This window comes from Xiphophorus maculatus, chromosome 7, assembly GCF_002775205.1.
Source record: "Xiphophorus maculatus strain JP 163 A chromosome 7, X_maculatus-5.0-male, whole genome shotgun sequence".
In the NCBI taxonomy this organism is placed as follows: Eukaryota; Metazoa; Chordata; class Actinopteri; order Cyprinodontiformes; family Poeciliidae; genus Xiphophorus; species Xiphophorus maculatus.
In genome coordinates this window covers 9,428,582-9,444,447 of record NC_036449.1, presented here as the reverse complement: position 1 = coordinate 9,444,447, position 15,866 = coordinate 9,428,582, and the positions used below count along the sequence as shown (strand labels likewise).

The 15,866-nt window shown below is 39.4% G+C and overlaps 2 protein-coding genes across 3 annotated transcripts; one reads left to right on the top strand and one right to left on the bottom strand.

The window, feature by feature from the left end:
- Positions 1-3,831: 3,831 nt before the first annotated feature.
- Positions 3,832-10,635, top strand: LOC111609241 (G2/M phase-specific E3 ubiquitin-protein ligase-like). Of its 2 annotated transcripts, XM_023336516.1 has the most exons (13): positions 3,832-3,925; positions 4,382-4,518; positions 4,896-5,202; positions 5,504-5,586; positions 5,718-5,770; positions 6,342-6,384; positions 6,520-6,593; positions 6,807-6,908; positions 7,023-7,333; positions 7,489-7,667; positions 7,950-8,119; positions 8,875-9,089; positions 9,223-10,635. In XM_023336516.1, the coding sequence occupies exons 1-13, from the start codon at positions 3,901-3,903 to the stop codon at positions 9,456-9,458; spliced, it is 1,935 nt and encodes a 644-aa protein (XP_023192284.1). In that variant the 5' UTR covers positions 3,832-3,900; the 3' UTR covers positions 9,459-10,635. The 2 variants fall into 2 exon arrangements, with proteins under 2 accessions (XP_023192284.1, XP_023192285.1); XM_023336517.1 differs by lacking the exon at positions 9,223-10,635 and having other exon boundaries at positions 8,875-9,094.
- LOC111609242 lies at positions 9,461-13,894 on the bottom strand. The gene is made up of 3 exons (XM_023336518.1): positions 13,036-13,894; positions 12,118-12,336; positions 9,461-10,795 (listed from the first exon to the last, which is right to left on the bottom strand). Exons 1-3 carry the CDS (start codon positions 13,776-13,778, stop codon positions 10,588-10,590), a joined length of 1,170 nt encoding a protein of 389 aa, XP_023192286.1. The 5' UTR covers positions 13,779-13,894; the 3' UTR covers positions 9,461-10,587.
- Positions 13,895-15,866: the final 1,972 nt, after the last annotated feature.

Here is a 15,866-nt window from a genome sequence, read left to right as displayed (position 1 = left end):
TGGAGGGAAGGGGGACCCCGATGATCCTCTCTGCTGTCCGCACCACTCTCCTCACGTTCTTCCAGTCGGAGGCGCTGCAGCCTCCACACCACACAGAGAGGCAGCTGGTCAGAATGCTCTCTATGGTGCTTCTGTAGAACGTCTTGAGTATGGGCGGGGGCAGGTGTGCTCTTCTCATCCTCCGCAGGAAATACAAACGTCTTTGTGCCCTCTTGACCAGAGACGTGGTGTTCACAGTCCAGGTGAGGTCGTTTGTGATGTGCACCCCCAGGAATTTGGTGCTGCTGACCACCTCCACAGCCGAGCTGTTGATGAGCAGCGGAGCGTGGCTGGGCCGGTTCTTCCTGAAGTCGACGATCATCTCCTTCGTCTTGTCAACGTTCAGGATCAGGCTGTTGTCTCTGCACCAGTCCACCAGCTGCTCCACCTCCTCTCTGTAGTCCAGGTCGTTGTCGTCTCTGATGAGGCTGTGCTGCAAAGTCGGTTTTTTGTTTTTTTTTTAAAGTTGCTTTTGATATGTATAAAATTTTCACTAAAAGTAGCATAGTTACTTGACTGTGATATAAAATGGCAAAATGTGTTTGGAAATGTTTTCATATCGTAAGTAAAAAAAAAATATTTTTAAATACTTGGTCCAAAAAAGATATTTGCAAAATACCAGTGCTTACCTGGTGCACATGTACGCATACTCCCAAAAAACTTTTTGGAAAGTTTTTTTTTTTTTTTTTTTCTCTGACCTTGCTCTTGAGAAGTCACATTTTATGACAGTCACCTCAAGGTCACGTCTTACCCCCCTGTCCGGCGCCCTTCAAGATGACATCACCACTTACAGGGGGGGCCCTTCTTGTTTTCTTTCTTCTCTTTTTTTTTTTTTTTTTGACATCTGTGGATTTCCATTCCACTGTCGTCAGACCAGTCTGTTATTGCGAACGTTATTAACTGTGTGTTCACTCTTTCTCTGTTCCCTGCAGTTGCTCAATGTCTGCTTTATGTCCTCTGCAGCAAAAGAAAAAAAAGAAAGCCATTGCGCCGAATGGCTGCTTCTCGTCTCCCTGAGCTTATTGAAATCATGTGAATGCCATTTGCGCTTAATCCTTCTGGGTGTGCCACAAAGAGAAGAGACTCGGCAGCTCCTGAAGAGAGATGAGAGGACCTCAGGGGATTCACTTTGCTCTGCCTCATCTGCTGGGAAAGAGAGGAATAGAGAGACATAGAGTGTTAAGACGACTGACAGCCAAGCCAAAATGTATCTTATAATTTGATTAGGTTACAATGACAATTTTTATTTATAGTCAGTCTCAGATGCAGGGAGGAGGCTGTTTTTTTTTTTTTTTTAATTATGTTTCAAATGGCGTCTAATTTATATGAACCGCTTTAATAAACATCATTTAGCTAAAGGTTAATTACAGACAACAGCGTGTCCGTCTCAGGCCTGGACCCAACTACTCAAATCCGTGTTTGCCTCATTAGCTTTGTGATTACTCTCTCTCTCTCTCTCTTTTATTTCCCCACTAAGCATGGGTTCCCCTCCTCAAAACCAGCATATCAAGTCACTGGAGCACCTTCCATATGCATGAGAATTACATCAGACACAGTGCTGTTGTCGGAGCTTTTGAAATAATAATGTGGCAAATGATAACGCCTCGGGACGCTACAACACCTCATTACAGCTCAGAGTAGTTTCTCGTAAAGGAGAAAACAGGATGGAGTGAACAGGAAACATGGCGGCGCAGGAACAACAGCGGTATTTATATTCATCCCTTTTTCTTTTTTTTACATCAAATTGTTGCTTTCTCACGAAACGCACGAAACGCCAGGCGGGGGTTTGAACTCGGGGTTAATGAAAAAGTCCCTGGCGTCAAGTTACCTGCGTGTCTGCAGGCGAACTCATCTGTCGAAACAAACATTTCATTTTGTGCGCCACGTGTTTTTCAGACGAGACCCCAGTAAAAGTTGTTCAATAAATTTTACCGTCTGTTTTACAGACATCCCCCCACCACCCTGTGTCATTTTTTTAATTGAAAGTAGATTCTAACTCGGCTATAAACATCATTCCACCGTTTCAGAGCTGCTTTAGATCAAATGGTTTGTTGCAGCGGGCCGCGCGTGCTTACAGATGCCTTCAACCTCGCCTTGTCTCCCAGGCTCTCGTGCTGTTAAACACTCCGGCGCTCTTTGCAAGGCTGGGAGATGGCTGTCACTGCATTTTGTCAGCAAAGCATAATATTTCTTCAGGAGTTCTGAACCTGGCACTCAGCGGGGTGGAAATGAAAATAAGGCAGTACATAAACGGAGGGGAGTCAGCCGTAAATCACCTAACACGCAGAGGCGGCAGCAGGTAAGACGCGCTGCTGCTGCTGCTGCTGCTGCTGCTGCTGCTGCTGGCTGTCACGGCTCTCCCCAGGAAAGCAGGTTGGACACCAGCCATCACGCTTTAATCAAACCGCACATAACAGACACGTCCCTGCTCCTCGTGACAGACGCGCATGCGGCGCAGGCGAGCGGCACCAAAGCAGTCGGCTTTAAGACTTTTCCAACTCGCGCTATTTAAATGTGCCTTATGTTTGTTTGTTTGGGTGTCGGAGGTTATTCTTTTGTGGTATCCTAAAAGCGATCTTTGAAGCTTTCAAATCAGCGGTTCGCACGCGCGCACGCATTCTTCAAAGGTCGAGTCGCTTTACTGTGATATGAAGCTTTTTTTTTTTTTTTTTTTGCTTTTTTTTCCCCCCACTGACACGCTGTGTGTCAAGCGATAATGTTATTGTTGGCAAGACTCTTTTATAGCGGTGTAATTTTATTCTGACTTTTTTTTTTCCTTTTTCTTTTTAATTAAGCAGTAGATGTCTCACATGGGCTACGGGGTTTGCAGCTAAAGTGTGTGCGGGTTGAAAGCTAATCCTAAACAGATGGAGAAGTATTCATATTCTTATGAGGGCAAAAATTATGCAGTCCACTGAAACAATAGGAACCTTTTCACTCCACGCGTGATGAATTGTCTGTCTGAATTGAAGCACAGAGTTTAAGTGGACTGAGAACAATGGACGTCCGCTGAAGTCAGGTTGATGTTTTGGTTTCGGTGGCAGGGCTCAGCATCCATTACAACCGCAACGCTATTATAGCTCGGCTTTGCTGCTCGCTTTTACAATTTCCTTTGAATGTTACATAATTTGACACGCTTAAATTGTTTCAAATACTTTTGCTCTGCAAAAGTAGTCATTATTTGGTATTCAAGATTTTTGAAGGTATTAGATGCGCCATTAAACACAGTAATCCCGAAGTGCAGGAATTATTGCTCAAAGCTGGACGTCTTCCCAAGATTGATGAAAGGGCTGGCAGAAAAAGGCTGAGAATGGTGCGTAAACATGTAACAACATGCGTCTTGTCCTCCATGAAGCATCCTAACCAGATGCATGCAGGTACTACGGTGGCCCTGAGGTGCAAAGCACAACAACATTAACGAAAACACAACACATTAACGAAAACATAACAACATTAACGAAAACACAACACATTAACGAAAACACAACAACATTAACGAAAACACAACAACATTAACGAAAACATAACAACATTAACGAAAACACAACACATTAACGAAAACACAACAACATTAACGAAAACACAACAACATTAACGAAAGCACAACACATTAACGAAAACACAACACATTAACGAAAACACAACGGAAGAGGTATGTCCCAGTGGGAGACCTAAGAAATCGCTGATTGGACTACAGCTCGTTTTACTTTTGAACCGGAAGTTACTCTGGTGTGCTTCGTTTTAATGAGAAGCGGGCATACCGTCACAATGTTTTGCCCAAACTGCGGGAAAGAGCTGGTTGAGCCGTCACCAAACTTCTGCAGCAATTGTGGCAAGAGGCTTCAACTTCAGGAAATATTTATGGAAGATACTCCACAATGTTCAAGTAAGTTAATAAGCATAAAGAAATATTTATGTTTCTTATGGATGTAGCAACTTGCTAACGTTAGTGGTCTCCAGACCGTGTCCACTGTTATTTAGTTGTTCATTGTAAATGCAGTTAAAAGTACACAAACTCGATATAATACAGCAGCATGGTATTAGCCATATATAGAAAAAGCCCATCTAGGAACAAGTGCTGCGAATTAGCTGTTGCTATTGCACTATGACGTAAACATGAGACTGCTGTTTTGTTCAGTTTGTCTATGTCGCTGTGTGTCTGTCCCTACCAAATAAACCAATTAAATTAAATTAAAAATAGTAAGGTCCGTTACAGCCTTAGGCACTGCTTAAGGCTGTGGTCCGTTAAGGTCCGTTACAGCCTTAAGTAATTTGTGTCGTTCGTAATACATATCGTCTGTTTGCATGAATGTGATGTGCAACATTTTTTCTTTACTTCTAGCACAACAGCCTGTTCCATCCTGCCCTGCACCAGCCCTCAGCACCTTCCTTGAATACAGAAAAAAGAAAAATGAGGAGCGACAAAAGTATTCTCTTGGGAAAAAGGGGTTAAAGCAAAAGGAAAAAAAGAAAGTTCGGGTAGGTCCGGTTTTGTTCCGACCAAAAACAAGCAGCTTTTAAGTACCATAATAGACTTGCTTAAAGAAAGTTCCAGGTAGCAAAACTATACAGAATAATTGTTTAACAGTAACAGCAAACTGTCAGTTAATGATAAGTCAAAACAGTAAATCATCTACTGATTAATTATTGCATAATAATTTTCCAATCATTGTTTTGTTTGCATCAGTTCAAAAGTAAAAGCTTGAAAATGACTGATAATAGTTAATGGATCTATTTGGATGTTATTGTAACATAATACAGGAGGAATTAAAAACAAAAACAAAAAGAAAACAACAGACTATTCTCTAAAACAAAACATTGCTCAGTCTTCCGCATAATTTTTTTTTTGTTTTCAGATAAATATTGGCTTGATGACCATTCACAAGAATGGTCTAAAGCCACAGCGTGGAAAAACCATTTTGCTTGCAACAGATCCAGATGTCTCTGCCACACCTCTGCTCAGTCTTGCTGCTAAAAAAATGAAGGACTTCAACAAAGATATAAAAGATGGACCTTTCTTCCTTCTGTACCCAGATGGGACAGAGGTTATTAATATCCCTGGGACACAAACACCGTTTACTCTCGCAGCTTATAAGGCTGAAATTGGCAAGTCATACCAAAGGATCTCTCTTTTCCTCTGCTTGAAAAGGGACTTTGAAGAAGGTAAGCTCAGCTGTTTGTGTGTATTGTTTGGCACATTGCACTAACTTCAATACATGTACATTTTAAAACTGTGCAATTAAGCATTGGTGGCATGAACCAATCAAGTAAAAAGTATACGTAGATTGGCTCCTAAATGTAAACTTACTTCCTGGAAACTTGATAGCTAGACACTCAGTTATTAGTTTTTACCAGTGCTGTGTTTATGCTTCCAGATACAATGTAATATAGTTGACCGAACACGGTACTATCACTTAGTAGAAGTTAAATTGGCTTGTTTTGTCTTTTTTTCCTTGTTTATCAGTTGGAAAATTGTCAGACTCGTCCGATTCCGACCCAGAGGTTATTATTAGAAAAAACTCCGAGTTTGATCTTGCTGATACACTGGTAAGTACAACTTAAAATGTATTTGGTCTTTTGTTTTTATTTGGTTGAGTGACCACAACAAGAGCATTTTACCTAAGCTTCATAGGACTATGCCGATGTTTTTATGTGAAATTGTGTTTCATTTTCTTCAGCCATGGGAACCTATGGATGAAAGCAGTCCTTTGCAAAAGGTGGCAGAAACAGAGTAAGTTATATTTTAGGTACATGCCATAGCATGGTGTGTATCAAAAGTATTATAGCCTTCAGTGAATTTTCATACAGTATGTACTGGTGACATGTTGAATGTGGATATTTTTAAATTATGTGGTTATGGGAACATGTCCTGGGAAGTATTTGTATTTTTTTTCAGGATGTTTGTTTTTAAATATTGAATATACTGGCGTGGAAATAATTATTACACTACCCTTGCTTTCTTCAATGTCTTATACATTTTACAAGTATACAGTTGTTTAGATAAATATAACAAAAAGGTTCACAAGAGTTTCAGTAAATAACTTTTGTCAAATAGTTTTGCATGTTTTTTGCGATAATGAGTAAAATCCCTTTGCTTCTATAAAGATGGCATTGTACTGCCAAAACTGCTTTTAGGCATTCCATGTTTTAAGTTATGTCTGTTTTAGTCAGATGACGGACAGAGGAGTTACAGTGCAATAAAATGATTGAGACATTGAAGAAAACTGGGTGATCCCATAATTTATACCTTGACAGCATATGCTCAAAATACCCATTAATATGTTTTTTCATTGTCCTCTAAGGAATGGTGTTGGGGATCTCGTACTTGCAAATGAAGTACAACAGGTACAAACTTTTTATTGTCTCACACAACAATCCACAGATTTTTATCTCAAACCTTTAAGTAAAATATTTAAATATTAAAATAACTGCAGGTTAGTCAATCATTAAGTTTTACTCTGGTCTTTTCTCTGTTTTCAGGTTATGGACTTGGATAACAATGGCAACAATCCAGGCACCAGTCAATGTCTCACTGTCCAGAGCTCCTGTTACAGGTGTGTAGGGGCTTCTGTCATAAAAAAGAAGTGTGTTTGTAGTGTCATCATGACAAAGTAATACTGATACATCTATTGTAAATGTATGTACTTTGGATGTTGTATATGTAATTTCTGACATAAATTGAATGTTTTGTGAAGGAAAGTTGGAAGTACACCTTTATGCTTTTTTTTTTTTTTACCTCATCTATATTGTGCATGTTTTTTCTCCAGAGACTACACCACTCTCTTTGAGCCCATTGTTATTGATGATGATGATGAGATTGAATATTTTACAGAAGACAAAAAGCAGGACCTGTCCCCAGAAGAACATTTGTTAGTAATTTTAATATTTTGTATTAAATTAATCTGCATCCTGGTCCTGAACGTAATTACATAATGCTAAGTGTGATCAATCAACTGTTTTAAAATAAGTTTATTTTTTTCTAGACAAACAAACGTGCAGCCACATGATATTATTGCAGAACTGGCCAAGAATATTGACCACAAGAAAGTCAGCCGGTTCAACATATGTCGTACTGATGTGTGGGATGGAGCTGTTCGGGGCTTTCAGAGGAGCACATACTCCGACAAGAACGACATGTTCATCAAATTTAACGATGATGCTGGCTGTTTGGAGGAAGGGTTGGACACAGGTGGCCCGAGGCGTGAGTTTCTCACGCTTCTTATGGCCATTCTGAGAAATCGTCCTATCTTTGATGGACCCCCAGAAGCTCGTTACGTTGGGTGCAATTCGAGAGGTGAGTCATTTTTGGGTTAGTGAACCTAACTAACCTTAGTTAGTGAAGTGGTAGTACTTCTAAAATAAAAATTTGCAGAAACATGTGCTTATGTGTCTGTCATAAGCAGATCTAAGATTTAATTACCCACAGTAATAATTTGCTCTGTACAACAGCTGCCAGGGAAGATGAGTATTTTTTAGCAGGAAAGATGATTGCTGTATCGATTGTACATGGGGGACCGGCACCACATTTTCTCTCAAAGAACCTGGTCAACTACATGATAGGGAATCCAAGTTTCGGCGCCACTGTTGAAGATGTTCAAGATGAGGAGATAGGGAAAGTTCTAAAGCAGGTAGGAAATGACCTAGGTTTAGGAAATAGATTTATTGTATGCCAACTGGAGATTATTTTCACGTTCAGATTAAGATTAGGAAATTATTATAACAAAATAGTAATTTCGTTTTCTCAAAGCTTGACAAATCTTTTTGTTTTGAAAGGCCTGATTTCAGCCTATCTCAAGAAATGTGAAATCACAAATGCACAAAATGTTTATGCTATTTTTGTATTCATAACGAAGAAGTTGTCTAATTGATAGTTCTGTACTTCTTCTTATAATAAACTGCTTGTTTTATAGGTCCTGGAAGCTGAATCAGATGAATCTCTGCTAAATATAATTTTTCAAAACAGCGGGATGTTCCAAACTGCTGGTTGCTTCAGAAGTGTGAAGATTTCTGAGAAGAAAGCTTTTGTAGAGGAGTATCTCAGATGGTACATCCTTGACAGAAACCACAGTGCCATTCAACGGTAATTACTAAACAGTGAGCTATTAATATTATATTATGTTATAAAGATTTTAAAACTATTCTAAAGTTCGATGCTCAATACTCAAGATCAATGACATATTTCCAGTTGTTCACACCTGCCACTGATATCATGACGTTGTAATTTACTATGAAAAACTAATTGGTTATAAAAAATTGTGATCAAATTATAGATATGAAATTACTTGATCAGATATCAAATTTAACAAGCTTCTTTCCTTAATTGATTTTGTTTTTTATCTTTGGTTGTTAACCTCTTTGTGTGTCCTTCTGAAAAATTATGTGAAATGTTGTAATATATTGAGCAATACTTTCCAAATTCTGAGTTTCACCATTTTTATCATCCATTCAGAATTTTATGTACAATAGGTATAATCTTCTTTTGTCATCATAAATATATATATATATATATTTTTTTTTTAATCACTGTCAGATTAATCATAGGTATGGCACATGAATAATTTTTCAGTGTGATTTCTAAAAATATACTGTTGCATGACACAATTTTGTTTTTTTTGCACAGTGAAAACATTTTTTTTTAAAGTTTGAAATGATAAATTTGTACTTTTAATGATGATTTTTGAGCACTGTGAAAGGTTAGCTTTACTTTGTATATTTAATTTTCTTTTCTTTTTAGACATATTGTACTACAGTGTGGTTCACATTTACACAGGACTTAGAATACTTCATATCTATGCTATGAATAAAGTGCAGTGCGTATGTTTTTATCCTTAACAGATTCAAAGATGGACTGGCAAGTCTGGGGTTTTTCGCTGCACTGCAACAGCATTCCAGTGTCCTGTCCCCAGTCCTATGTTTCTCTGCCAAGGCCCTGACTGCTTCAGACTTGGAGACCATGTTCAAACCAGATCTCAGCCCAGTAGGAACCAATAGGCGGCAAAAGGAGGGCAAAACTATCGTCTTCTGGGCAGATTATTTGCTTGATTGTGAAGGTTAGTAAGGACGGATTGTGTTTTATTCTAAAATTGTTTTTTTTCCTTTGTTTTATTAGGAGGAAAGCATACATAAAAATAAATCATTTGTGCAATGCATTATCTATTAACTACATTGTTTTTAATTTTTCAGAGAAAAACACTGCTGTATGTCTAGAGGAAGTCCTGATGTTTGCTACAGGTCTGACAGCGATTCCACCAGCAGGCATGATGCCATCCCCACATCTTGAGTTTTTGAGTGATTCACCCTTTCCTGTTGCAAACACCTGTGCAAATACACTGAAACTGCCACTTTTGGAATCTTACGCTGCTTTTAGGGCTAACATGGACTTTGGAATACAAAATGCTCCGGGATTCGGATGCTACTGAAACTGAAAGAAGAGATTTCTTGGCAGTCTTGTTCTAATGCTGTTGGCATTCAGCTAATTTTGTGAATGTGAATACAGGGTCCATGTTGTTCTCCATTTCTGGGTGGCAAAGCCTTGCCATAATTTCTGAAAAGATTAGATAATATGATGTCCTTTTCAAAGTGATAGCTTTGAAAGGGACATCAGCTCATGAAGTCAACAATCCGTTAGGGCAAATTCTGTATTTTTTTTTTAGAGTGGTGTATGTCTGGTTTAGGTTCACGGTCCGGGCATTTCTAATATGTCCATAATATAGTTTTTTTGTATTATCTTAAAAGGGGATACACTCGGCTTTCATTTAAGCCAAGTTTTGAATCTGACCAACTCAGGTCACCAGAGCTTGTTAAAACAAAATAACATGAATCCTTTTCGCCTAACCAAAAACATTGTTTGTAATCCAATGGTATCTAGGGACACAAGAGTTGACAACTGAAATACTCAGACTAAGAAATCCTGAAATGTACCAAATCTATACTACCATGCAGTCATGTTTTTATGTGGTTATTATGGATTACATAATGGTGGACTAATCTAAAAAACAGTATATGGTATACATTTCCAGATTTCTTAGTCTGAGTATTTCAGTTGTCAACTCTTGTGTCCCTGATGTCCCTGGATACCACTGGACTAAAAACAATGTTTCTTGGTAAGGCAAAAAGAGTTTGTGTTATTTCTGTTTAACAAGCTGTGGTCAGATTCGAAGCTTGGCTTAAATGAAAGCTGAGTGTATTCCCTTTTAAAATGATACAAAATTTTATATTGTAGAGCTTTGACAAATGCCCATATCGTGAGCCTAAACCAGACATACACCAGTCTCAAATAACAGAATTTGCCCAAAGGGATTGTTGACTTCATGAGCTGATAACTATGAATAAACTGCCACTTTAGAAGGGCTATCCTTCTAAAGTGGCAGTTTATTCAGTTTTCAGCATGATTTCATATGATTTTCATATGATTTTGCTATCATATGAAAATATCTAAAAATAGATAATATTTTATGTTATATGTTCTTACCTTAACAATGAGTTTTCATTTGAGTAAAATGAACAGGACACAAAATATAAAAAAAAATTTATTCAGGTTGTTTGTGTCTACAGCCTTGCTATGTGTTTGAGGAATAAATACAGTTCCATAGCTGACTCCCAGTTTTGTGACTGCTGTTGTCCATGTTGTTGCATGACTTGCTGTAGGTATTCCTCGATGTCTTTATCACCACACAACTCTGTCACCTGACTTGCTTCTGGGAAAACATCCAGATCACTGTCCTCAACAGGAAATCCACAATCTCTTGAACCATATCTGCAAAGTCAGAATATAATTAGTAATAGAATTGTGACAGATATTTTATATATTTAGTACAAGTACTTGTAATTGTCTGTTTTTTGGGGGGTTTTGCTGGCTATATGACACAGTATAAGTGAGCACTATCAGTGACAGCTTATACAGTGTATCACAAAGTGAGTACACCCCTCAAATTTCTGCAGATATTTAAGTATATATTTTCATGGGATAACACTGACAAAATGACACTTTGACACAATGAAAAGTAGTCTGAGTGCAGCTTATATAAGAATGTAAATTTATTCTTCCCGCAAACTAACTATATACAGCCATTAATGTCTAAACTAATGGCAACTAATGTGAGTACACCCCTTAGTGAAGATTTCTAGTGTCAATATTTTGTGTGGCCACCATTATTTACCAAAACTGCCTTAACTCTCCTGGGCTTGGAGGACATGTCAAAGATGTTTTATTGGGTTTAGGTCTGGAGACATGCTTGGCAAGTCCATCACCTTCACCCTCAGCCTCTTCAGTAAAGCAGTGGTCGTCTTAGAGGTGTGTTTGGGGGCTTTATCATGCTGGAACGCTGCTCTGTGACCCAGTTTCCAGAGGGAAGGGATCATGCTCTGCTTCAGTATTTCACAGTACATATTCGGGTTCATGAAATGTAACTCCCCAACACCTGCTACACTCCTGCAGCCCGAGACCATGGCATTCCCACCACCATGCTTGACTGTAGGCATCACACACTTCTCTTTGTACTCCTCACCTGACAGCTGCCACACATGCTGGAGACCATCTGAACCAAACAAATTAATTTTGGTCTCATCAGACCATAAGACCTGGTTCCAATAATCCATGTCCTTTGTTGATATGTCTTCAGCAAACTGTTTGCGGGCTGTCTTGTGTACAGACTTAAGAAGAGGTTTCCTTCTGGGGTGACAGCCATGCAGACTAATTTGATGTAGTGTGCGGCGTTTGGTGAGTACTCTTAGGGACCTCTTAGGGGTGTACTCACTTTTGTTGCTGGTGGTTTAGACATCAATGCCTTTACATAGAGTTATTTTGTGGGAAGAATAAATTTACACTGTTATATAAGCTGTAATCAGACTACTTTTCATTGTGTCAAAGTGTCATTTTGTTGGTGTCATCCCATATACTTGAATACCTGCAGAAATGTGAGGGGTGTACTTACTTTTGTGATACACTATACATTAACAGCTATAGGTTACTTGTACATACTTGTACGTAGATAATAGATATCCTAACTTGTGCTAACAACACTTCTGCATTATTCTGTAATGTCAAGCATTATTTCTATTTGTGAAGATGTCAATTACCTGTGAGGCAAGAGATAGAGTTCGTTTGGAATCCCCCCAGGACATGATGCAAGTCTGCTTGGCCGGATCCTGTGGTTATTCCAGAGATTTTTGCATTCATCCAGGTCTTTCTGCAGAACTCTGGTGAAGCAGAATCTGAGCAAGCACTGGTGCTCAACACTTCCGTTGAAGTTTCCGGAGTCTCTTAAATCTCCAAACAAGTCCATCCAAAACTGAGACCTGAGGATACATTGAATTAGAAACGGTTCTGTTCTTTTTCATATTAAAATGATTAAAAGATTGTCTGTCTTTCTCCATGTCCATAACATTGAAAGCATGCTCTAAATCTATGTCAAACGGAATATCGCATCCTAATTTTCCAAGTACAAACTAAAAATTTGTATAGCATCTGTAACCAAACAATGAAAAATTCTAATTTGGAAACAAAATATTTGCTATAAAGCCTTATGAAAATAAATGTTTGAAACTAATTCAATATGGCATGTTAACTGGCAAAACGACAGCTATGTGACTGCCAACTCCATAGGCACCTCCTATGGAGTTGCCATGACAACAATAAACAAACTACAAGCTTAGAAGTAGCTTTCACCTCATCCTTTATTTATAAACAGTAAAAGTATGTAACGTGTATTACTCCATAACGATTTTTGAGTACTCTACCCACCTGTGTGTAATATTAAAATTAATATCACAAATATGTATTGTAGTACTTACCGCAGAACCTGCAAAATTTGCTTAACTAACGTAGAGCTTACGTGTACTGTATGTTACTAAAGTCACCAGAACCTTGTTTTTCACACGAAGAGTTTGGACCTACTTTACAAATCGTTTTTAAACTCAGACTGTATGCTTCCACGGATTTCAGACCGTGATCAGCTTTCGCTGTACTTGACATCTGAAAAACACATATGTACCCACCTTCCTCTTCTGAAAAAAGACCACCATGACTCGATGCGTTGATTCCCTGTGGATGATCCGTAACTGTGGCTTGATGAGCCAGCATAATAATCCGTATGTGCATGGCGGAGGGTACACTGTATTGCTGCCACAGTCCCGTTCTCTGTGCCGAGGTCTGTTCGTAGTCTCATTGGTATCACTCCAAGACTCTTGACACAGTTTATATAATGCTGGGCAATGACAGAAGGATTGTTGTTTGTTGCCCCACAAACAAGCCACATCATTCTTCTCGAAAATCCATCAATGCATCCTGAGATGGCCAAGCCGAATGGCTTCAGTTTGTCGTAGCCGTCTACATGCCATATGTAATTGGGCCCCATAGAGTGATAGGTGCGCCTTGTAAATCTCCTGCGAGTCCTCAGAGCGATGCCTTGAGGGTTCAGCTGCCTCAGCAGTCTCATTACAACATCACGTTTGACACACAGGTTGTGTTTTTGTTTGAGAACTTGCCACATGGTCCGATAGCCAAATAATTGCCCTGGTCCTCTCAGCTCGGCCGTAATGGCACGCCTCACTTCCCGAAGTGGAGAGTAGTTGCCTCTCCTATGTAGCCCCGCTTCTTTTAAATAAGTCTTTAGTGAACGCATACTAACTGACACTTTGTGGTTGGTCCGAAGCATGTCCAGTATCACCTCATATGTATGTCCTGAGTCAAAAGACTCTCGAATAGCAGTAGTAAGGTTTGGATCACCGAGAACATTCATGTTATTAAAAAACACGTTGTAGCCAGAGTAACTTCCGGTTCAAAAGTAAAACGAGCTGTAGTCCAATCAGCGATTTCTTAGGTCTCCCACTGGGACATACCTCTTCCGTTGTGTTTTCGTTAATGTGTTGTGTTTTCGTTAATGTCGTTGTGTTTTCGTTAATGTCGTTCTGTTTTCGTTAATGTGTTGTGTTTTCGTTAATGTTGTTGTGTTTTCGTTAATGTCGTTGTGTTTTCGTTAATGTTGTTGTGTTTTTGAATTTGTAATTGTGCTTCGTTAATGTTGTTGTGCTTTGCACCTCAGGGCCACCGTAAGGTACCTTGTGGAGGAAACATCATTTCGGCCATTTGCATCCACAACTCATGACCATGAATGAGGGCGAGATTAATGTGATTTTAATCTCCTGTATACTTCTTTTGTCCGACCTGTGGAGTAGCATGGCTAGATGAACACCTTTTGTTCCAAAAAAAAAACCAAAAAAGCTCAGCAGATCGTCCAAAAATACTACTGAATTCTTCCTAAACCCTGTGGGAAAATGTGGTTTGGTTTGATGAAACTTATTGGCTGAGCTTTTTAGCCATAATTCCAGATGGTACACTTGGTGTAAAAACAAGGGTATATCACCAGGATAAAACAATGTTCCTTAAGCAAAATGGTGGATGCATCCTGCTTTGGGACTGTTTTTCTGTTTTAGTTATTTTGACCGGAAATTATGAGCAGTTCCAAAAACCAGTCAGGCTTAACACAAAAGACAATGAAGATAAAATTAACTACATCTGTCAGCACAACAGCCCATAGTGACCATTCACGTTTACAGAAGATTGCTTTCACCAGAAGATGATCGTGTTTTGGAATGGCTCGTCCAGAGATTAGACCTAAATCAGCAAAGTTTCAACAAAGTAGCGGTTTAATGGCGTGCCCTTACAGCTTAGTTTGTTTTTTTTTAACACGTCACAAAAACTGGCATTTTAAACTGGCACCTTTCATATTCACAGATCCGGTTTGTGCGTGATTAGAAAGTAGAACAAATGTAGAGACGTTTGTTCTGCCACCTGCATGGATTTCGCAGATCTATGCAGGTGGCTTGTTTGAAACAATGCAATGCTTTACATCACCTGAATGGTGAAGGCAACTTAATCACCGATCGTTTAATGAAAGGGGGTACAGAAGCAGATCTTTTATACCAACGTCAATTGAGTTATTGGCCACAAAGGGGATCATCCGATGTTACGGACATTAACAGAGCACAGTGGCGTGTGAAACAGAGAGTATGGCAGAGAATGGAACAGATGGTTCACCTTCTCTCCCTGCGACTCGCCTGTAACATGGTATATCTTGTCAAGGGGCGAGTTTTATTGATTGAATTCCTGCCCTCGGACTTAAAGCTACACGTGTTCGTGCTGCTTCTGGCTCCCGGAAACCCGACACCAGAGCACAGGTTGTGTAGCCGGGTGGGGAGTGGCTTATTCTCACAGTCATTCAGTCAGCCCCATCTGTCATCTGGAACACTGCCGCCCCGTAAGTCTTGTAGAGTGGAACAGTCATTGTCACTTACAAACGTTACCAGCCCCAAATTTATCTCTGCACATCTGAGTATTCCGAATGCTGCTTTGCATCTTTCATCAGTTTAGAACAGGGATTTTATTTAGCGTCTTGAAAAGAAAACAAAATTCAAAGTTCCTTCCCGCAGAAGATGAAGAGGTTACAAATAACAACAACAACAAAAAAAAGCCTCAGATGTGATCATACAGTTTGTGTTTGTGTTTTGTTATTCTGTCAGAAGGGTAATTGCCGTGGTTGCAATAGATTAGGGTCCTCGCCGAGAATTCAGAGGACGCAGATATGCCGCCAGCTGCAGCCCAATCACACGCTGACCCCTCTGCCACAAGCAGACCGCTTAATTGCACACAGAAGGCAGCAGAAATATGCCTACCCTTCAACAAGCAGTTCATCATTTGTACTAAACTATGAAACGATGTTATATAATGATAAGCACCAGCAGTGATCCACTGCACCCATAGACCTTTCTCATCAATTATCTGTTATTGGAGCCTCTGTATCCTGTGTATTGTGATATTCGTTTACGTT

What these genes read in the sequence shown, in the direction of transcription:
- LOC111609241 (XM_023336516.1), top strand. Translation starts at nt 3,901, where the DNA reads ATGGAAGATACTCCACAATGTTCAA. An exon ending in AGGAAAAAAAGAAAGTTCGG is followed by an intron (nt 4,519 to 4,895) that starts GTAGGTCCGGTT and finishes TTTTGTTTTCAG; the next exon opens with ATAAATATTGGCTTGATGAC. An exon ending in CGTTGGGTGCAATTCGAGAG is followed by an intron (nt 7,334 to 7,488) that starts GTGAGTCATTTT and finishes TCTGTACAACAG; the next exon opens with CTGCCAGGGAAGATGAGTAT.
- LOC111609242 (XM_023336518.1), bottom strand. Translation starts at nt 13,778, where the DNA reads ATGAATGTTCTCGGTGATCCAAACCTTACTACTGCTATTCGAGAGTCT. An exon ending in TCTTTTTTCAGAAGAGGAAG is followed by an intron (nt 12,337 to 13,035) that starts GTGGGTACATAT and finishes ATGTATCCTCAG; the next exon opens with GTCTCAGTTTTGGATGGACT. An exon ending in CTCTATCTCTTGCCTCACAG is followed by an intron (nt 10,796 to 12,117) that starts GTAATTGACATC and finishes CTGACTTTGCAG; the next exon opens with ATATGGTTCAAGAGATTGTG.